Below are 22,470 nucleotides of genomic sequence, written 5' to 3'. Positions count from 1 at the left end.
CTAAATCGATGAATTTAGATCGACTTACCATGGTGTGTCCACCGCGGTGAGTCGACTGCTGCTGCTCCTCCGTCGACTCTGCCTGCGCCTCTCACGGTGCTGGAGTACAGGAGTCAACAGGAGAGCACTCGGGGGATTGATTTAGTGCGTCTAGACTAAACACGATAAATAGATCCCTGCTGGACTGAGCGCTGCCCACCAATCCGGCGTGTAGTGAAGACATACCCATAGTGTGTGTATCTATAAATAAAAAACATCGTACGAATATGGTCATTCTGATAATCGCTTTGAATTTTCTAATTTTATATGACTAAAAAGTTAACCTTCATCCATAAAAGTTCTTGAGGTTTATTTTTAAAAGCAAAAAAGAAAATATGCACGTGCTGAAGTGTTTGAATGGCTGTCTGTCAACAGGTTTCAGAGTAGCAGCCGTGTTAGTCTGTAGTCTAATGGCTTGTAGAAAGTGGTGCTGGAGAGCTGCCTAGTAGCCTCTTGTTCATATTCCGACCTATTCATGATGACGACAGCACCTCCTTTGTCAGCCTTTTTGATTGTGATGTCAGAGTTGTTTCTAGAAAAAAGGAGTACTTGTGGCACCTTATAGACTAACAAATTTATTTGAGCATAAGCTTTCGTGAGCTACAACTCACTTCATCGGATGCATTTTGTGAGCTGTAGCTCACGAAAGCTTATGCTCAAATAAATTTGTTATCTCTAAGGTGCCACAAGTACTCCTTTTCTTTTTGCAAATACAGACTAACACGGCTGCTACTCTGAAACCTGAGAGTTGTTTCTGAGGCGGTGGATGGCATTGTTTCTGCACGGCTGAGGTTATGGGGCAAGTGATGCTGCTTTTCCACAATTTCAGCCCGTGCATGTCGGCGGAAGTACTCTGTGTAGAAATCCAGTCTGTTGTTTCGACCTTCAGGAGGAGTCCACACAGTATCCTTCTTTTTGTAGTGTTGGTAGGAAGGTTTCTGTGGGTTAGCATGTTGTTCAGAGGTGTGTTGGAAATATTCCTTGAGTTGGAGATGTCGAAAATAATCAAAAAGGCTGACAAAGGAGGTGCTGTCATCATCATGAATAGGTTGGAATATGAACAAGAGGCTACTAGGCAGCTGTCCAACACCAGATTCTACAAGCCATTACCCTCTGATCCCACTGAGGGTTACCAAAAGAAACTACAGCATTTACTCAAGAAACTCCCTGAAAAAGCACAAGAACAAATCCGCACAGACACACCCCTGGAACCCCGAGCTGGGGTATTCTATCTGCTACCCAAGATCCATAAACCTGGAAATCCTGGACACCCCATCATCTCAGGCATTGGCACCCTGACAGCAGGATGTCTGGCTATGTAGACTCCCTCCTCAGGCCCTTCGTTACCAGCACTCCCAGCTATCTTCGAGACACCACTGACTTCCTGAGGAAACTACAATCCATTGGTGATCTTCCTGAAAACACCATCCTGGCCACTATGGATGTAGAAGCCCTCTACAGAAACATTCCACACAGAAATGGGCTACAAGCCGTCAGGAACAGTATCCCCGATATTGTCACGGCTAACCTGGTGGCTGAAGTTTGTGACCTTGTCCTCAACCATAACTATTTCACATTTGGGGACAATGTATACCTTCAAATCAGCGGCACTGCGATGGGTTCCCGCATGGCCCCACAGTATGCCAACATTTTTATGACTGACTTAGAACAACGCTTCCTCAGCTCTCGTCCCCTAATGCCCCTACTCTACTTGCGCTACATTGATGACATCTTCATCATCTGGACCCATAGAAAAAAAGCCCTTGAAGAATTCCACCATGATTTCAACAATTTCCCTCCCACCATCAACCTCAGCCTGGACCAGTCCACACAAGAGATCCACTTCTTGGACACTACGGTGCTAATAAGTGATGGTCACATAAACACCACCCTATACCGCAAACCTACTGACGGCTATTCCTACCTACATGCCTCCAGCTTTCACCCAGATCACACCACACAATCCATTGTCTACAGCCAAGCTCTACGATACAACCGCATTTGCTCCAACCCTCAGACAGAGACAAACACCTAGAGAATCTCTATCAAGCATTCTTACAACTACAATACCCACCTGCGGAAGTGAAGAAACAGATTGACAGAGCCAGAAGAGTACCCAGAAGTCACCTACTATAGGACAGGCCCAACAAAGAAAATAACAGAACACCAGTAGCCATCACTTTCAGCCCCCAACTAAAACCTCTCCAACGCATCATCAAGGATCTACAACCTATCCTGAAGGACGACCCATCACACTCACAGATCTTGGGAGACAGGCCAGTCCTTGCTTACAGACAGCCCCCCAACCTGAAGCAAATACTCACCAGCAACCACACACCACACAACAGAACCACTAACCCCGGAACCTATCCTTGGAACAAAGCCCATTGCCAACTGTGTCCACATATCTATTCAGGGGATACCATCATAGGGCCTAATCACATCAGCCACACTATTAGAGGCTCGTTCACTTGTGCATCTACCAATGAGATATATGCCATCATGTGCCAGCAATGCCCCTCTGCCATGTACATTGGTCAAACTGGACAGTTTCTACGTAAAATAATAAATGCACACAAATCAGACGTCAAGTATTATAACATTCAAAAACCAGTCGGAGAACACTTCAGTCTCTCTGGTCACTTGATTACAGACCTGAGAGTGGCTATTCTTCTTCTTCAATAAAAAAAACTTCAAAAACAGACTCCAATGAGAGATTGTTGAATTGGAATTAATTTGCAAACTGGGTACAATTAACTTAGGCTTGAATAGAGACTGGGAATGGATGAGTCATTGCACAAAGTAAAACTATTTCCCCATGTTATTTTCCCCCCCCTTCACTCCCCACTGTTCTTCAGACATTTTTGTCAACTGCTGGAAATGGCCCACCTTGATTATCACTACAAAAGATTTCCCCCTCCCCCCCGCTCTCCTGCTGGTAATAGCTCATCTTAAGTGATCACTCTCCTTACAGTGTGTATGGTAACATTGTTTCATGTTCTCTGTGTATATAAATCTCCCCACTGTATTTTTCACTGAATGCATCCGATTGAAGTGAGCTGTAGCTCACGGAAACTTATGCTCAAATAAATCTGTTAGCCTCTAAGGTGCCACAAGTACTCCTTTTCTTTTTGTCTGTCAAGAGCATCCATTGTGGTGTTTCCTAAATGTTGAATGTATTTACTGTTTTACTGTCTGTGTACACGTGCATGTGTTAGTGTATTGTGTGTGTGAATATTTAAGTGCAAAAATGCCATTAACCTGCAGCTAAGGCTGAAAGAATCCAACACCTAACATTGTAAGAGAAAAAAACACAAAAAAACAAAAGTTATAAATTGTGGAGATTCAAAGTTTTTTCTTTTTAACATTAAAAAAATCATCTATCGCATGGAAATATATAGTTAACGTCACCCCAACAAACTTCACTCAGGCCAGTGTTTTTTCAAACTTGAATTGCTTTCCCTTGTTCTTTAGTGAATGTGAATTAAATCAAGTTTGAACTTAGCTTCATTACTTCGAGTGGTTTAGCTTGCGTCCCCACTGCAAAGTGGGCAGGTTATCAGCATGAGTGAAAGCTTCTCTTGGGGTTTAGGGTACAGCCTCAAACAAGCCAGTTAGCCCAAGTTAAAAGTACCACTAAACTTGTGTGTGCATGGGAGGGAGGTGAAGGGCAACACCCAAGTAAACTCTGCAGTGAAGAGAGACCCCAAATCTCTCTGTGCATGAGCTCTCAATGGTAAAATGGGATAAGAATACTCCCACACTTAGTTTGTCTTGTCTGTTTAGGCCTTGATCCTGCATTGTAGTCCATGTGGATGGGATATTGCACCTTTGTGGATCACAGTGTAGGACTGGGATCCTAGATTGTAAGCTGTTTCGGGTAGGGACTGTCTTAACTATGTTTGTATAGTGCCAAGTATAATGGGGCCGTGATCTCAGATGGGGCCTCTAGGGTGCCATTTTAATAACAGTCTTTAATAAGGTTTTAGTTTTAGCTATTTTTAATTAATGTCAGTGCAAACATTTCCATCAGAACATTTGTGGAAATTGTTTGGAGAGATGGGGTTTCCCTGCTTGTGTTGCTCAAAAATGGCTGAATCACAGTTGCTTCAAAACAGGGTGGGAGGCTTAAATTAAACGTGGAAAATTTGAGCCTAAAAATAAATTTTCATGTAATTATTAGTAATGGAAAAAGTGAGGGGAAGGGAATTGGAATAGAAACAGGAATTCAACCTTGGAATCAATTGGCCCTGATATATGCTGATGCTTACAATAACAACAACTATAAACAAACAAACACTTATCTAAACATTTTTCTCCTGTAAAATATTTGTCATCTACTGTAATCAGGATGGTGTAGTATGCTGTAAAGGTTTTCTTGGCACAGTTTTGGGATGATATGTATAATATTGCCAAACTCAAACATTCAAAATTCATGAGTCAGGCTTGCAGAAATAATAAAATTAGCTTAAAAGTCATGAGTTTTAAAAAAAATTTAAAAGGCTCTTGAGCCTTTCATGTTTTCAGGCTTTCTTCTTTAATCATAAAGGCTAGAAAACTGACTTTTTTTTTTTTAAATGAAAGCTGAGATTCTCGTGTAATCATGACTCCAGGAACTAGGAATTTATGAAATGAACCAAACGGGAGGTCAAAAGTTGGCAACACTGAATGCATAGCTCTCTTGTGGATTCCCCACTTACGAGTATTGAAGTCATCCCAAACTCATGCCATAGATATCTTGGATTTCAGAGTAGCAGCCGTGTTAGTCTGTATTCGCAAAAAGAAAAGGAGTACTTGTGGCACCTTAGAGTGATCACTTAAGATAAGCCATCACCAGCAGGAGGGGGGGGAAAGGAGGAAAACCTTTCATGGTGACAAGCAAGGTAGGCTATTTCCAGCAGTTAACAAGAATATCTGAGGAACAGTGGGGGTGGGGTGGGGTGGGGGGGAAAATAACATGGGGAAATAGTTTTACTTTGTGTAATGACTCATCCATTCCCAGTCTCTATTCAAGCCTAAGTTAATTGTATCAGTTTGCAAATTAATTCCAATTCAGCAATCTCTTGTTGGAGTCTGTTTTTGAAGCTTTTTTCTTGAAGGATAGCCACTCTTAGGTCTGTAATCGAGGGACCAGAGAGATTGAAGTGTTCTCCAACTGTTTTTTGAATGTTATAATTCTTGACCTCTGATTTGTGTCCATTCATTCTTTTACGTAGAGACTGTCCAGTTTGACCAATGTACATGGCAGAGGGGCATTGCTGACACATGATGGCATATATCACATTGGTAGATGCGCAAGTGAACGAGCCTCTGATAGTGTGGCTGATGTGATTAGGCCCTATGATGGTGTCCCCTGAATAGATATGTGGACACAGTTGGCAACGGGCTTTGTTGCAAGGATAGGTTCCTGGGTTAGTGGTTCTGTTGTGTGGTTGCTGGTGAGTATTTGCTTCAGATTGGGGGGCTGTCTGTAAGCAAGGACTGACCTGCCTCCCAAGATCTGTGAGAGTGATGGGTCATCCTTCAGGATAGGTTGTAGATCCTTGATGATGCGTTGGAGAGGTTTTAGTTGGGGGCTGAAGGTGATGGCTAGTGGCGTTCTGTTATTTTCTTTGTTGGGCCTGTCCTGTAGTAGGTGACTTCTGGGTACTCTTCTGGGTCTGTCAATCTGTTTCTTCACTTCAGCAGGTGGGTATTGTAGTTGTAGGAATGCATGATAGAGATCTTGTAGGTGTTTGTCTCTGTCTGAGGGGTTGGAGCAAATGCGGTTATATCGTAGCGCTTGGCTGTAGACAATGGATCGAGTGGTATGATCTGGATGAAAGCTAGAGGCATGTAGGTAGGAATAGCCGTCAGTAGGTTTCCGATATAGGGTGGTGTTTATGTGACCATCGCTTATTAGCACCGTAGTGTCCAGGGAGAGGATCTCTTGTGCGGACTGGTCCAGGCTGAGGTTGATGGTGGGATGGAAATTGTTGAAATCATGGTGGAATTCCTCAAGGGCTTCTTTTCCATGGGTCCAGATGATGAAGATGTCATCAATGTAGCGCAAGTAGAGTAGGGGCATTAGGGGACAAGAGCTGAGGAAGTGTTGTTCTAAGTCAGCCATAAAAATGTTGGCATACTGTGGGGCCATGCGGGTACCCATCGCATGTAGAAACCCTCTACACCAACATTCCAGACAGAGATGGACTACAAGCCATCAGGAACAGTATCCCCGATAATGTCACGGCTAACCTGGTGGCTGAACTTTGTGACTTTGTCCTCACCCATAACTATTTCACATTTGGGGACAATGTATACCTTCAAATCAGCAGCACTGCGATGGGTACCCGCATGGCCCCACAGTATGCCAACATATTTATGGCTGACTTAGAACAACGCTTCCTCAGCTCTCGTCCCCTAATGCCCCTACTCTACTTGCGCTACATTGATGACATCTTCATCATCTGGACCCATGGAAAAAAAGCCCTTGAGGAATTCCACCATGATTTCAACAGTTTCCATCCCACCATCAACCTCAGCCTGGACCAGTCCACACAAGAGATCCTCTCCCTGGACACTATGGTGCTAATAAGCGATGGTCACATAAACACCACCCTATATCGGAAACCTACTGACGGCTATTCCTACCTACATGCCTCTAGCTTTCATCCAGATCATACCACACGATCCATTATCTACAGCCAAGCTCTACGATATAACCGCATTTGCTCCAACCCCTCAGACAGAGACAAACACCTACAAGATCTCGATCATGCATTCCTACAACTACAATTCCCACCTGCTGAAGTGAAGAAACAGATTGACAGAGCCAGAAGAGTACCCAGAAGTCACCTACTACAGGACAGGCCCAACAAAGAAAATAACAGAACGCCACTAGCCATCACCTTCAGCCCCCAACTAAAACCTCTCCAACGCATCATCAAGGATCTACAATCTATCCTGAAGGATGACCCATCACTCTCACAGATCTTGGGTGACAGGCCAGTCCTTGCTTACAGACAGCCCCCCAATCTGAAGCAAATACTCACCAGCAACCACACACCACACAGCAGAACCACTAACCCAGGAACCTATCCTTGCAACAAAGCCCGTTGCCAACTCTGTCCTCATATCTATTCAGGGGATACCATCATAGGGCCTAATCACATCAGCCACACTATCAGAGGCTCGTTCACCTGCGTATCTACCAATGTGATATATGCCATCATGTGCCAGCAATGCCCCTCTGCCATGTACATTGGTCAAACTGGACAGTCTCTACGTAAAAGAATGAATGGACACAAATCAGACGTCCAGTATTATAACATTCAAAAAACAGTTGGAGAACACTTCAATCTCTCTGGTCCCTCGATTACAGACCTAAGAGTGGCTATCCTTCAAGAAAAAATCTTCAAAAACAGACTCCAACGAGAGACTGCTGAATTGGAATTAATTTGCAAATTGGATACAATTAACTTAGGCTTGAATAGAGACTGGGAATGGATCAGTCATTACACAAAGTAAAACTATTTCGCCATGTTATTTCTCCCCCCATCCCACCCCAGCCCCCACTGTTCCTCAGATATTCTTGTTAACTGCTGGAAATAGCCTACCTTGCTTGTCACCATGAAAGGTTTTCCTCCTTCCCCCCCCTGCTGCTAGTGATGGCTTATCTTAAGTGATCACTCTCCTTACAGTGTGTATGATAAACCCATTGTTTCATGTTCTCTGTGTGTGTATATCAATCTCCCCACTGTTTTTTCCACCAAATGCATCCGATGAAGTGAGCTGTAGCTCACGAAAGCTTATGCTCTAATAAATTTGTTAGTCTCTAAGGTGCCACAAGTACTCCTTTTCTTTTTAGATATCTTGGGTGTTACATCACATTGCACCATCATATATTTTCGTATGTGTAGCCTAATAAAATATTCATACATAAGCATGTACAGGGAAAATAGCTTTATTTTTAAAACACGTTAAGATTACTGTGTTTGGGGGGAAAAAAGGGGGGTAGAGGGGGAAAACTTGTTTGCCTAAATGTGTCATTAAAGTAGTAATTAAAATTGTAAAATAATAAAAATAATACAAACACAAACTCAACAAAAAGTGTTAGTTATATGTGAGGAGCTTAGTCATTTTCTGTTACAGAGAATAACAAAATTACCTACCATCCTATGATTTTGGCTCATTTTCCTTCTCTACCAGGTGGTTTCTGGAATTTGACAAGTGATTGATTTGGTTTCAAAGGGTACCTGAATTGCACAAAGTGTTTTTCATATTAGAAAAGACATGGCCATTTTTTCACAATTTTCAGATTTATTACCTTGTAAAAAAGTGCTGCAAATTAGTTTGTTTGCTATTAATTTTCTCAGGATTACAGTAATTGGTGTCATTAACTTAAGGACAAGTTTTACAAAGGGTTGGAGGAGGTAGCCTTTTAAATACTTACTCTGTTTATTTATTTATTTTTAAACAATGGTGCAGGACTGGAAATTAGATGGGTAGATTGCTACTTCCCATTTACTCACCCTTCCTTTGAGATGGAGATCAACTTCCAAGGAGAATGGATGGAGGTGCTGGGCTGCGGGGTCATGGAGCAGCAGCTAGTTAACTCAGGTACTGAAACTTCTCTACTTCATTTAGATCTCTATTAGCAAACACTTCTAGCACAATCAGTTTCACAGTCTCCAACTCCCATTTCTCTCTGAGTGTGCTGCGCACACACACATCTCTGTTACTAGCAGGAGCAGCAGAAAGACTGGAGACAGATTGCACACTGCATGTTGTTAGGGAACCAAGCTAGCCATCTAGCTGGAGCCCAAAAACTGAAACTGTGTCTTTTTTTTAAGGAATTTGTGGGGAGGGAGGACCCTTAATTTTAAAAGATAAACTAATTAATTGACAGACAAATTCTGCTGTCATTCGAATCAAGCCTAACTTATTCAAATAGTTATGATTAAAAAATGCTGTTAGCAAAACAGCACACTCATAGGAGAACACTGTGGCATCTTAGCTACCACTATGTGTTAATTGGGTAAATATTCTCCTTTTATATGTTGTTTATTTGTACTGATGATTATGTACTTTTTCAAAAGCAACAACAATTAATTTAATTGAAATTACAGAGATATGGTTGGTTGCCTGACATGAGTTATCTTCTAAAGATTACAAAAAAGGAAAGAAAAAGATAATGGGATTACTTTTCAAGTATTTTCAAATTCACTACTTCATGGCCTTAATTTTTGGAGTGGATGGGAACCTGCAACTCCCCCGGAATAAATAGCAGTTGTCATTTATTACATACCAATGGCCCTTTGGAATACTACTTATCTGTTTTGTGCAAATGGGTAAGGCTGCGGCCTCCAGATGTTCCTGTTATGGTGTATTTAGTGTGTTTTGTTGCTGTAGGTTTTCTTAAGCTATTTCTGGCCTGGTCTAACCTAAAACTTAGGTCAACCTAGCTACATCGCTCAGGGATATGAAAAATTTACAGCCCTGAGGCGGCCTGGTCTACACTGCGGAAGGGAAATCGATCTAAGTCATGCAACTTCATCTACATGAATAACGTAGCTGAAGTTGACGTACTTAGACCTACTCACTGCAATGTCTTTGCTATAGTGAGTTGACTGCAGCCACTCCCCTGTCGACTCCGCCTGCACCTTTCGCTCCAGTGGAGTACAGGAGTCAACGGGAGAGTGCTCGGCGGTTGATTTATCACATCTAGACTAGATAAATCGACTCCTACTGGATCGATCACTGCCCGCTGATCCGGCGGGTAGGATAGCCAAGCCCTTAGAGACGTAGTTAAGCCAACCTAAGCCCCAGTGTAGAACGCGCTACCCCCTTTCAGAGAGGTGGATTACCTACAGTGATGGAAGAACCCTTTCTGTTGCTGCAGTAACCGTCTATGCTACAGCATTGCAAGCTGCAGTGCTGCAGCTGGGCCACGGTTGTGTTTCTGATGTAGACATATATCTGTCTTTAGTAGATTCTAAATTCCTCTTTTTTTAATATTCTTTAAAGTAGGCATTTAACCTGGGTTTCTCACATCCCAGGTCAGTGCCCTGATTACTGGTATGGAGTCAGTCTGTCTCTGGCCCAGTGAACATTTAATTATTTATACAAAGTGGGACAGACATTGAGAGGGCATCATCCCAGAATAATTAATAGCTATGTGCTTAGGGCACCCACTTTGATGTGAGAGTCCCAGGTTCAAGTCTCCCCCAGATTCAGAAAGGGTACCTCTCTCATTTTTCCTTGAAAATCTTTGAAAGGTCTCAGTTTTGTACTGAGGAGAAACAAGAATATTTTTGGAATCTTGAGGTTTTTATAGGATGGGAAAACCATTTCCAATCCAGGTCAGTTGATGATGATGATGATGTACAGACCAAAAGAGTCTTGTTAATTTCAGCTCAATTCAAAGCAAAATGCATTGCAGGTGGGGAACAAAAAGGAAGGAATCAATGTTTGTCAAACAGACAGAGACAAAGTTGTTGAGAAAAAAAGACATTTTATTTTGAGGTTGCTCAGAGGATATTACAAATAGGAAAAAACAAGTAGGAACTGTGAAAAAGTTTAAAGCTTGAAAGTGTATTGACTTCTCTGGTGAGATGTGCTGGGAGGCTAGAAGCTTGTTTTTAATTTGAGGAGTCATCGTCTTTACTTGCGATTCAAGATGCAGTTGGCTTTCAATCCCCCACTTCCTCCAGCTTGTTCAGAATTCACTTTTGCAAATAGAAGTGCTCAGGCTTAGCACTAGTATGAAACACATCCCAGCCACTGAAACACCAGAAAGCTCCTCTTGCTCTCTTTTGTTGTTTAGTTAAAGAATAAATATACAGGATCTTTCAGTAAACTTAATACAGACAAAACCAAAATGTATGTATGTATGTATGTTTGTTTATTTATTTATGTATTTATATATTAAGACATGTGTCTTGTAATTACTGTATATGACTTGACGTGGCCTACACAGGTAATAGTTGCTACTGTCCCATTCACACAGATTTCAGAATATCCCCAAAGGGCCGAATTAATATTTATTTATGATGGTGCCTTGTTTATTTATTATGACTCAAACTCATAGATTCTCAGAATTTGTTATAGTGACAAGCCTCCCGCAAGACAAAGTTAAAAATCCTTAGTATTGCCCTGACACTATGACCAGAAGGGAAGTACTTCTCATGGCTGTTAGAAATCAAAATTGTGCCTCCTAGTTCCTTCATCTTGATTGCTGGGAGGCCTGGAACTTCCTCTCCAAAGTCTCCACCCCATGGTGCATGGAGGGGTGTTTTCATGGCTCCATTTCTTCCCTCTTCATAAAGGCTTGGCAGGTCTTAATTTGAATTGATAGATGTTGTTAAACATTGATTTCAGCTGACACACTGAAATTGGTGAAAAGCGTATCCATCCATACAAGTTAGTGCAGCCTCCTGCTTGGGCCTGTAGAAACTGTGCATCACTGGCCCTGCAGCAGCAGTACAGAGCACCCTCTGCAGCCCTGCTGTCACAGGAGAGAGGGAGTGGGTCTATGACAGTGGAGAGGACTCTCTGCACAGCTGCAGGGCCAGTAACACTGGATTCCTGCAGGTGGAAGGTGTGGGGAAGGCTATGGTCCTGGAAGGGCAGAGCAGAGACCCCTGGACCGGACTCCAAGGTGGAGGATGAGCCCTCAGCCGTAGGGGACAGAGCCATTCATCTGCAGAGTGGCCTCCTCCACAGTTCGGGGCTTGTCCTTCTCCTCCTTGCAGTCCCGACCAGGGAGGTCTCTGCTCTGCCCTGCTAGGACCATAGCCAGTCTTGCGCCTGCAGCGATCCAGTGTCACTGGCTCCACAGCTGTGCAGGGAGCTCTCTGCAGCTCCGCTGTCACAGTCCCGCACGCACTCACTAGCCGCGAGTGCGGGGGCTGTCCCCAGGCAGGGAGTGTTCAGCAGTTGGGTGGCCTCCTCCGTGGCTGAAGGCTGATCTTCCTCCTTTCAGCCCTGGCCAGAGGCTTCTGCTCTAGTGACCAGAACCCAAGCCTCCCCTGCATCCTGTATCCAGGTATCTTGGACCCTTCAGTAGCACAGGATCCCCCCTGCTATGCCATTGTCAGTGCCCTAATATTAGCCCCCAACCCTCCTTCCCACTTAATTTCCTGGAATTGTCAAAATAAAAATGGATAAAAATGGGGGGAAATTGGGGAGGGGGGTGAGGAAGAATTCTACCAGCCTATCTATCGGGTATCCTGCTTCTCCAGCATCTTTCATCAGTTCTTTATTTATCATTCTGCCCATATGCAAGGGGAGAGATCTTCATCTTTTCCTGGGAAGTGAATATCTCAGTTTTCACATGATTTTTGTCGTCGTGTGCCTCAAAACTTCATCCAGAGTACTTGCCTATAAATGAAGCTAAATTATTTTCACAGTTATCACAGCTTGCATGGAAAACATGAAATTGACTGCTCTATGAAAAACATGAATTTAAAATTTCCCACCAGTTGCTCACTTATTGTGAAAAATACTAACTCAGAATCTCCATGGGAGATATTCTAGAACTCAGCACAGTAGGATTGAATGGAATTTTTTAAAAAAAAAAACATTATTCATTTTTGCTGGCTAGGCCACAGCTGGGGAATATTTCAGTTAGTTTGCTGTGTGTGCCAGTTCACAGGCTAAGTGCCAAAAGATCCTTTTCATTTCTGCTGCACTGCTAACTGATAAGCACCAGAGTAGAAACAAGGGAGTTTGCATTCATACAGGATACTGCAGCAGAATGAACTTCAGCTGAACCAAACCTTTCCTACAGTAAAAATTTTAGAATGTGTGTTTAAACTGCTTTTTATTGAAACGTTGTTTTTCTGAAAAATTTCAGTTTTCCTTAGATACACTGAAAATTTTGAAGTAAAGCTCCAAAATAGTAAACAATGAATAGAAACTCTTTATTTATTTCTTCCTAACAAAACATGTCTAGCCCCTTACAAAGCATTTTTGGTTGATGTGAGTCATTAAGACACGTATTTATGAAATTTTATGTTGCCCAGTGAAATTTACCTTTTTCTTCCATTAAAAAATGGCACTTTTCTATGGAAAAAACCCAGCCTTAGCTACAATTACATTTTTTCCCTTTGTATTATTGCTTAAATATGAAGTATTTGTTTGTGAGATCACCAAAAGCTATCACTCAGAACTAAGTTGCCTGTGCACAGTGCTCTGCTATGGCTATATTTTAAAGAGGCCTTGAGGATGCCACACATTGGATGATTTTTATGCTGTGTTTTATTTATTTTCTATATATTTGGGCAGAAATATAGATGAGCTTTATAGGCTGATTAAGAGAGAGGTTCCCTGCCCCAAAGCTGTTAGGCATTGGAAGTGAAGTAGTGACACTTATCCTAAAGGACTATTCAAGGTGATGTCTACACTATGAAATTAGGTAGAATTTATAGAAGTTGGTTTTTTAGAAATGGTTTTTATATAGTCGATTGTGCGCGTCCCCACACAAAATGCTCTAAGTGCATTAACTTGGTGGAGTGCTTCCATAGTACCGAGGCTAACGTCGACTTCCTGAGTGTTGCACTGTGGGTAGCTATCCCACAGTTCCCGCGTTTCCGCTGCCCATTGGAATTCTGGGTTGAGATCTCAATGCCCAATGGGGCAAAAACATTGTCACGGGTGGTTCTGGGTACATGTCATCAGGCCTTCCCTCCCTCTGTGAAAGCAATGGCAGATAATCATTTTGCGCCTTTTTTCCTGAGTTACTTGTGCAGATGCCATACCACAGCAAGCATGGAGCCTGCTGAGATCACTTTGGCAATTAGGAGCACATCAAACACCACACACATTATCCAGCAGTATATGCAGCACCAGAACCTGCCAAAGCGAAACCGGGCGAGTAGGCGATGTCAGTGCGGTGACGAGGGTGATGAGGACATGGACACAGACTTCTCTCAAAGCACGGGCCCCAGCAATGTGGGCATCATGGTGCTAATGGGGCAGGTTCATGCCGTGGAACGCCGATTCTGGGCCCAGGAAACAAGCACAGAGTGGTGGGACCGCATAATGTTGCAGGTCTGGGATTATTCCCAGTGGCTGCGAAACTTTCGCATGCATAAGAGCAAAGTTTCATGGAACTTTGTGACTTGCTTTCCCCTACCCTGAAGCGCCAGAATACCAAGATGAGAGCAGCCCTCACAGTTGAGAAGCGAGAGGCAATAGCCCTGTGGAAGCTTGCAATGCCAGACAGCTACCGGTCAGTCGGGAATCAATTTGGAGTGGGCAAATCTACTGTGGGGACTGCTGTGATGCAAGTAGCCAATGCAATCAAAGATCTGCTGATATCAAGGGTAGTGACACTGGGAAATGTACAGGTCATAGTGGATGGCTTTGCTGCAATGGGATTCCCTAACTGTGGTGGGGCCATAAACGGAACCTATATCCCTATCTTGGCACCAGAGCACCAAGCCGGTGACTACATATAAACCGCAAGGTGTACTTTTCAATAGTGCTGCAAGCACTGGTGGATCACAAGGGACATTTCAGCAACATCAACGTGGGATAGCAGGGAAAGGTACATGACGCTCGCATCTTCAAGAACTCTGTTCTGTTTCAAAAGCTGCAGGAAGGGACTTTCTTCCCAGACCAGAAAATAACTGTTGGGGATGTTGAAATGCCTATAGTTATCCTTGGGGACCCAGCCTACCCCTTAATGCCATGGCTCATGAAGCCATACACAGGCAGCCTGGACAGTAGTCAGGAGCTGTTCAACTACAGGCTAAGCAAGTGCAGAATGGTGGTAGAATGTGCATTTGGACGTTTAAAAGCGCGCTGGTGCAGTTTACTGACTCGGTTAGACCTCAGCGAAACCAATATTCCTATTGTTATTATTGCTTGCTGTGCGCTCCACAATATCTGTGAGAGAAAGGGGGAGACATTTATGGTGGGGTGGGAGGTTGAGGCAAATCACCTGGCCATTGGTTACGCGCAGTCAGACACAGGGCAATTAGAAGAGCACAGTGCGTATCAGAGAAGTTTTGAAAACCAGTTTCATGACTGACCAGGCTATGATGTGAAAGTTCTGTTTGTTTCTCCTTGATGAAACCCCCTGCCCCTTGGTTCACTCTACTTCCCTATAAGCTAACCGCCCGCCCTTCCCCCCTTCGATCACAGCTTGCAGAGGCAATAAAGTCATTGTTGCTTCACATTCATGCATTCTTTATTAATTCATCACACAAACGGGGATAACTGGTAAGGTAGCCTGGGAGTGGTGTGGAGGAGGGAAGCACGGGGTGGGGTGGTGGAGGAGGGAAGGACAAGGTCACACAGCACTTTAAAACTTATTGAATGCCAGACTTCTGTTGCTTGGACAATCCTCTGGGGTGGAGTGGCTGGGTGGCTGAAGGCCCCCCCACCGCGTTCTTAGGTGTCTGGGGCTATGGAACTTGGGGAGGAGGGCAGCTGGTTACACAGGGGCTGTAGCGGCAGTCTGTGCTCCAGCTGCCTTTCCTGCAGATCACCCATATGCTGGAGCATATTAGTTTGATCCTCCGGCAGCCTCAGCATTGAATCCTGCCTCCTCTCATCACGCTGCCACCACTTACTCTCTTCAGCCCGCCACCTCTCTTCCTGGTCATTTTGTGCTTTCCTGCACTCTGACATTGTCCACTCCACACATTCATCTGTGCTCTGTCAGTGTGGAAAGACAGCTTGAGGTCAGAGAACATTTCATCGCATGTGCGTTTTTTTCACCTTCTAATCTTCGCTAGCCTCTGGGAAGGAGAAGATCCTGTGATCCTTGAAACACATGCAGCTGGTGGAGGGGAAAAAAAAAGGGACAGTGGTATTTAAAAAGACATATTTTATAGAACAATGGGTACACTCTTTCATGGTAAAACTTGCTGTTAACATTACATACATAGCACATGTGCTTTCGTTACAGGGTTTCATTTTGCCTCCCCCCACCGCGTGGCTAACTCCACCCCCCACCACGTGGCTAACAGCGGGGAACATTTCTGTTCAGCCACAGACAAACAGCCCAGCAGGAACGGGCACCTCTGAATATCCCCTTAAGAAAAGCACCCTATTTCAACCAGGTGACCATGAATAATATCACTCTCCAGAGGATAACAGAGAGATAAAGAACAGATGTTTGAATGCCTGCAAACATACGCTGCCATGCTTTGTTCTGAAATGATTCCCAACTATGTGCTATTGGCCTGGCGTGGTAAAGTGTCGTACCATGGTGGACGGAATAAGGCTGCCCTCCCCAGAAACTTTGTGCAAAGGCTTTGGGAGTACATCCAGGAGAGCTTTATGGATATATCCCTGGAGGATTTCCACTCCATCCCCAGACATGTTAATAGACTTTTCCAGTAGCTGTACTGGCCGTGAATGCCAGGGCAAATTAATCATTAAACATGCTTGCTTTTAAACCATGTATATTATTTTAAAAGGTACACTCCCCAGAACTCGCTTCTCTGCCTGGTGGGTCCGGGAGGCAGCCTTTGGTGGGATCGTGGGGTACTGGCTCCAGGTCCAGGGTGAGAAACAGTTCCTGGCTGTCAGGAAAACCCGTTTCTCCGCTTGCTTGCTGTGAGTTATCTACAACCTCCTCCTCCACCTCCCCCTCCTCCTCCTCCTCATCATCTTCCTTGCCCCCAAAACCTGCTTCCATGTTGCCTCCCTCTCCATTGATGGAGTCAAAGCACACGGTTGGGGTAGTGGTGGCTGAACCCCCTAAAATGGCATGCAGCTCATCATAGAAGTGGCATGTTTGGGGCTCTGACCCAGAGCGGCCGTTTGCCTCTCTGGTTTTCTGGTAGTCTTGCCTCAGCTCTTTAAGTTTCACATGGCACTGCTTTGGGTCCCTGTTATGGCCTTTGTCTTTCATGCCCTGGGAGATTTTGACAAATGTTTTGGCATTTTGAAAACTAGAACAGAGTTCTGATAGCACGGATTCTTCTCCCCATACAGCGATCAGATCCCATACCTCCCATTCGGTCCATGCTGGAGCTCGTTTGCGATTCTGGAATTCCATCTTAGCCACCTCTGCTGATGATCTCTGCAGTCACCTGCAGCTTGCCATGCTGGCCAAACAGGAAATGAGATTCAAAAATTCGCGGGCCTTTTCCTGTCTGCCTGGCCAGTGCATCTGAGTTGAGAGTACTGTCCAGAGCGGTCACAGTAGAGCACTCTGGGATAGCTCTTGGAGGCCAATACCGTCGAATTGCTTCCACAGTACCCCAAATTCGACCTGGAAAGGCTGATTTCAGCGCTAATCCCGTTGTCAGGGGTGGAGTAATGAAATCGATTTTAAGAGCCCTTTAAGTCAAAAAAGGGCTTCGTCATGTGGATGGGTGCAGGGTTAAATCGATTTAACGCTGCTACATTTGACCTCAATTCCTAGTAAAAAGAAAAGGAGTACTTGTGGCACCTTAGAGACTAACCAATTTATTTGAGCTTAAGCTTTCATGAGCTACAGCTCACTTCATTGGTTGCATTCAGTGTTAGTCACTAAGGTGCCACAAGTACTCCTTTTCTTTTTTGCGAATACAGACTAACATGGCTGCTACTCTGAAACCCCTCAACTCCTAGTGTAGACCTGGGCTCAGAATATATGCTAACTACTTATGCTAAAGCTAAACTATCTGTTTAGCTGTGATGCTCTTAATACCTTTCCCAAACTTGAAGAAGAGCTCTGTGTAGCTTGAAAGCTTGTCTCTCTTACCAACAGAAGTTGGTCCAATAAAATATATTCCCTCACCCATCTTGTCTCTCTAAAATACTGGGACCAACACAGTTACAACAACACCACATGTGTCTTGCAAAGACAGTTCTCTTGCTTGTAATATCTTAATACAGTTTCTTGGAGGATAACTTGAGGATGTATCAAATTGAAATGATATTGCCAAATTATTTAAGATTTTCAGTTTTGAAAATTTAGTCTCAAGTGAAGAATTCCATTGTAGCTGTCATGGAATCTGGGCTAAAGTATTGTTTTCCCAAATACTCTCTTCTATTGAAGATGCTTCTGATACTCATCTTTACAAAGAATCATGGAAATGTAGGGCTGGAAGTGACCCTACGAGGTCATCAAGTCCAACCTCCTCCGCTGGGGCAGGACAAAGTAAACTTTGACTATCTCTGACAGAAGCCTTTCTTTGATTTCAGTCCCCTTTAAGTAGAATATGTACTTTTAAAACAGTCAAATTTGTGCAAGAGCAAAAGCTTTATTAACTTCATTCACTGCCCACTTTCCTGGTCTTTGGGGTTTTTTTTGTCTTTTTATATCAAAGAAACGATTCCACAGTCTTTGTGTCTTTGCCTCTCTTTCCTGACAGAATAACTCACTGGTAGGTCTCCAGTGTCTGACATTGACCTTCACAATGTGTTACAAAGAACCCAAATGACAGAGACAACAAAAATAGTACATTTAAATTTGAAATTTCTGAAATAAAATAAGATTCATTGCTTTATCTTGTATAGGGTTGTTTTAGTGTCATACCTCACTTTCAAGGTTCAGCTGTTTCTGATATTAAGAAAAACTATACCAGATTTCTTCACCCAAGAGTCTAAAGCCGACCTCATCCTTATCCTAAAGCCTTATCCTTGAAGGCTCACTGAATGGGAGATGGGGGTTGTTCATTCTTCATACCCATTCAGACATTGGTCTCTGTGTTGAGGTCAGTCAGGGTGCCCATTGTGATGGTGTTTGATACCAAAATAAAATCCTGAGGTGTAAAAGGGAGAGGAGCGATTGCAGTGTTATTGACTGTTTAAAAGAAAATTGCAATGCATATACTAGGAAGGCTACTCTTTATAACCGCACTGAGAATATGGTGCCAGACTTTTCCTCCAGGTCTTCGGCCTGCCTATGTAACTAGTTTTGAAGTGATAAATAATATTGAAGATAGGACAGTCATCCAGAGCCATCTGGGTTGCTTGGTAAAATGGGCTTATTTGAACAAAATGTGCTTAATACAGCCAAATGCAAAATTATGCCTCTAGGAACAAGAAATGCAGGCCATACGTATAGAATGGGGGACTGTACCCTGGAAAGAAGTTCCTCTGAAAAGAATTTAGAGGTTCTAGTAAATAAGCAACTCAACGTGAGCTCCCCACGTGAAGATGTGGCAAAATGGGCCATTGTGGTCCATGCTTGTATAACGGGAGTAGTGAGTAGGAATAAGGAGGTGATTGCATTTCTGTGTGTGGCATTGGTGAGACCATTTCTGAAATACTGCATACAGTTCTGGTATCCACAGCTTAACAAGGATGTTGGAAAAAGTGGAGAGGGTGCAGAAAAGAACCACAAAAATAATTGGAAGATTGGAGTAAATCCCTCATATTGAGTGATGTATAGAGCTCAATCTGTTTAGTTTTATGACAAAAGATTGAGGGGTGATTTGATTACAGTGCATAAATTCCTTCATGGGGAGAGAATACCAGGTACTAAAGGACTTTGTAATCTCTTTGATAAGGCATAACCAATGGTTGGAAGCTGAACTAGACAAATTCAAATTAAAAATAAGGCATGAATTTTTAACAATGAGCCTGATTAATCATTGGATAAACAACCAAGGGAAGTGGTGGATTCTCTATCTCTTGATGTCTTCAAATCAAGACTCAGTACTTTTCTGGAAGATATCTTGTCGTCAAATTGAGTAAAATTTATTGGTCTGTGTAATACAGAAGGATATACAGCAGGTCAAACTTGATGATCTTATGGTACCTTCTGGCTTAAACTCTATCTAAAAACCAAAAACTCCACCTGTTGTGTAAAGGTTTATTTCAACTGTTTAGAAAATTCTTATTATTCCGAAGGCACAAAGTAAGGAATGCAGTTACATGTTCCCCTAAGGCTGAAGTTAGTGATGCAGAACTTTGGAAATTTACTGTAGTGCAGAGAGAGGGAGCTGGATAGAAGGAAATTTAGTATCCTAATCAGTATAAAATCTAGTTCTAGGTTTTTTAAAAAATTTCATGTTGTGTGGGGTCTTTTTGCTGATAGTAAAACTGTGTATTTAAATATTATTTATATTAAAATTCATGTATAAAAATCATATTAATATAAAGGTATGGTTACTCTAACACTCAACAATTAGAAAATAAAGTATTGAAGCTTTTAAGCACAACGTAAGCTCTTTGGGGTCTTTTGGTTTTGTTTGTACAGCTCCTGGTATAATGGTGTGCTGATCCATGATCAGGGCTCCTAGGCTCTACTGCAATATAAATAATAATGAATAATAGTAGTAATAACTAGTAGGATGTATATTAAGACTTTTTGAAAAATAGTAGTTCCAGGTGTAGGTGTAAACGCTATCGATATCACATATGAGCGCTTGTGAATCATGAGTAAGGGTGCAAGTCTGTCATGGAAGACACGGATTCGGTGACTTTCTGGGACCTCCATGACTTCTGCAGCTGCCAGTGTGGCTGACCACAAAGCCGCCCAAGCAGCTGGCCCTGGGTGGCTGCTGGAGTGGCCCTGGGGCCAGCTGCACCAGCCGCTGGTGAAGTGCCCCAGGGCCGCCCAAGCAGCCCGTGGCTCCGGGGGCTGCCCGAGAGCAGTAGACCTGGTGCCGCAGTGGTTCCGGGGACTGCTATGGAGGCCATCAGAGCAGCAGTCCCTGGGGACCTTGGTGCAGCGGGCATCCAGGGGCAGTTAGTCCTCGCTGCTAGAGCAGGGGCCAGATGTTGTTCCCCAAGACCCACCAAAGCACCAGCCTTGAATTTATTTCATTGCCAATGACCTGTCCATGATTTTTACTAAAAATACCCATGAGTAAATCTTAGCCTTAATCGTAAGTGCGGCTGTACTGAAGCTGCTAGTGGGGAGAGTTGGCAAGACTTGTTGCTGCACATGTATCTTCTGCCTTCCCGTTCAGAAAGTAGCACTGGCATAGCCCTCAGAGATGGCCATTTGCCTGTTTTTGGGGGTTGAGGATGAATGCAATGGATAGGAGGAGGGCTTGGCAGAGAAAATGTCAGTTGGCTAAAATGGAAGGGAAGGGGATTGCTCCAACTTCAGTGACGGAATGAGGCCTTTGACAAGGATACGGAGAAACTGAACAGTTGGCATTTGTTTGTATTCTAGGTTCAAACATTGCTGTGCAGTGCTGAGGTTCAAAGGAGTGTGTATAATATCTTGAAGTTGCAGTGAAAGCACTTTTGCTGACCATATATTGTTGTCAGTCCTTATATATTCAGTCCTAAGATTGTTGTGAGTGAAGACTAATGAGCCTGATAATGTGCCTTCCTTCCTCATAGACGGAGAAACACAAAGAAAAGAGTTTGCAGTAACTAAACTAATTTCACTGAAGCAAGCTCTTCCTCTGAATGTGAGGGGTTTTAAGGCAAAAGCATATTTGCCACAAAGTATTGTGTGAGGTGAAAGTTAGATGCTATTCCTCGAAATGTTTGTTTTTCCTGTTTTAAAACACTGACAGCTTAGCTAGAGTATTTAATTCCAGCACTTAAAGTGTTACTGAGCCCAGTGCTGCCATCTTCTGCACAATAAAAATTTTAACATGTGTAATCTTAGCTGTAGCACTCTAAACATTTGATTATTTTATTTATTTTTACTCATGCTTTCTAAAGGAATATGGCAGCTCCAAATTCTTAACCCTTCAGTTGTTTAGGCTCTGGTTTTGACACAACCAAACTCAGTATCGTGCTTAATAAGCAGTGAATTTGTAGCTAATAGAAAAACCTTGTTAATGCTACCTTGAAGGGACAGTTTTACTTGTTTAATTTATTAATATACTCTGAGTTACATTTTAAAGATGTAGGATTTCGATTTATCAAGCAGTGGGAGGGCGGGGAGTTTTGGGGAATGGGAAATTTAATGTCTCATCCAGCTCTTTATTTTGAGTCTTGCCTGATAAATTGCATTAAAATATTTCAACAGATGGAGCATATGGCCTATCCAGCATGCAAACCCAATGTGTTCTACCCATCCTAACATCTTTTTGAGCACTAACACTGCAGGAATTGAAATGTGTGTGTGTGTGTGTGTGTGTGTGTGTGTGTGTGTGTGTGTGTAAATATAGTAGAGAGGAGTACACATATGCACATCCTTACAAAACCTTTTAAGTCAGTGGTCCCCAAACTTTTTACCTTACGCTCCCCTTATCCCTGTCTGCCGCACCTCCCCCCATTCCCCAGAGCTGGGGCTGGTAGTGGGGCCACAGCTCCTGGAGGGGCCTTGGTGAAACGGACAGGGGTATGGAGGCAGAGGCCACAGCTTGGGAAGGGGCCGGGGCGGAACTGGGTGGTGCTCCCTCCCCACCCCAGCCATGCCCCTGTGAACGTTCCTCCGCAGTCCCTTGGGGGGTGCCCCACAGTATGGGGACCTCTGCTTTAAGGTGAAGTTAAGTTACAATTGCATATCAATGGGTTGAGCACATAGACACATAAAACGCCTCCAGTGTTATGCTGAATAAAGGTTGTACTTCTCAAACAAGACAC

General features: G+C 43.4%; 1 protein-coding gene across 3 annotated transcripts in view; it reads left to right on the top strand.

Moving 5' to 3' along the window:
- FARS2 (phenylalanyl-tRNA synthetase 2, mitochondrial) overlaps window positions 1-22,470 on the top strand; it is a 388,905-nt gene that overhangs the window by 129,481 nt on the left and 236,954 nt on the right. For all 3 annotated transcript variants that reach the window (XM_043508366.1, XM_043508367.1, XM_043508368.1), the window contains one exon: window positions 8,509-8,640. In XM_043508366.1, coding sequence (XP_043364301.1) covers window positions 8,509-8,640 — 132 coding nt within the window. The remainder of the gene's footprint in view (window positions 1-8,508; window positions 8,641-22,470) is intronic.

The sequence above is a fragment of the Dermochelys coriacea genome, chromosome 2, assembly GCF_009764565.3.
Source record: "Dermochelys coriacea isolate rDerCor1 chromosome 2, rDerCor1.pri.v4, whole genome shotgun sequence".
In the NCBI taxonomy this organism is placed as follows: Eukaryota; Metazoa; Chordata; order Testudines; family Dermochelyidae; genus Dermochelys; species Dermochelys coriacea.
Note: the sequence above shows the minus strand (reverse complement) of the source record. Positions and strands in the feature narration are given on the sequence as shown.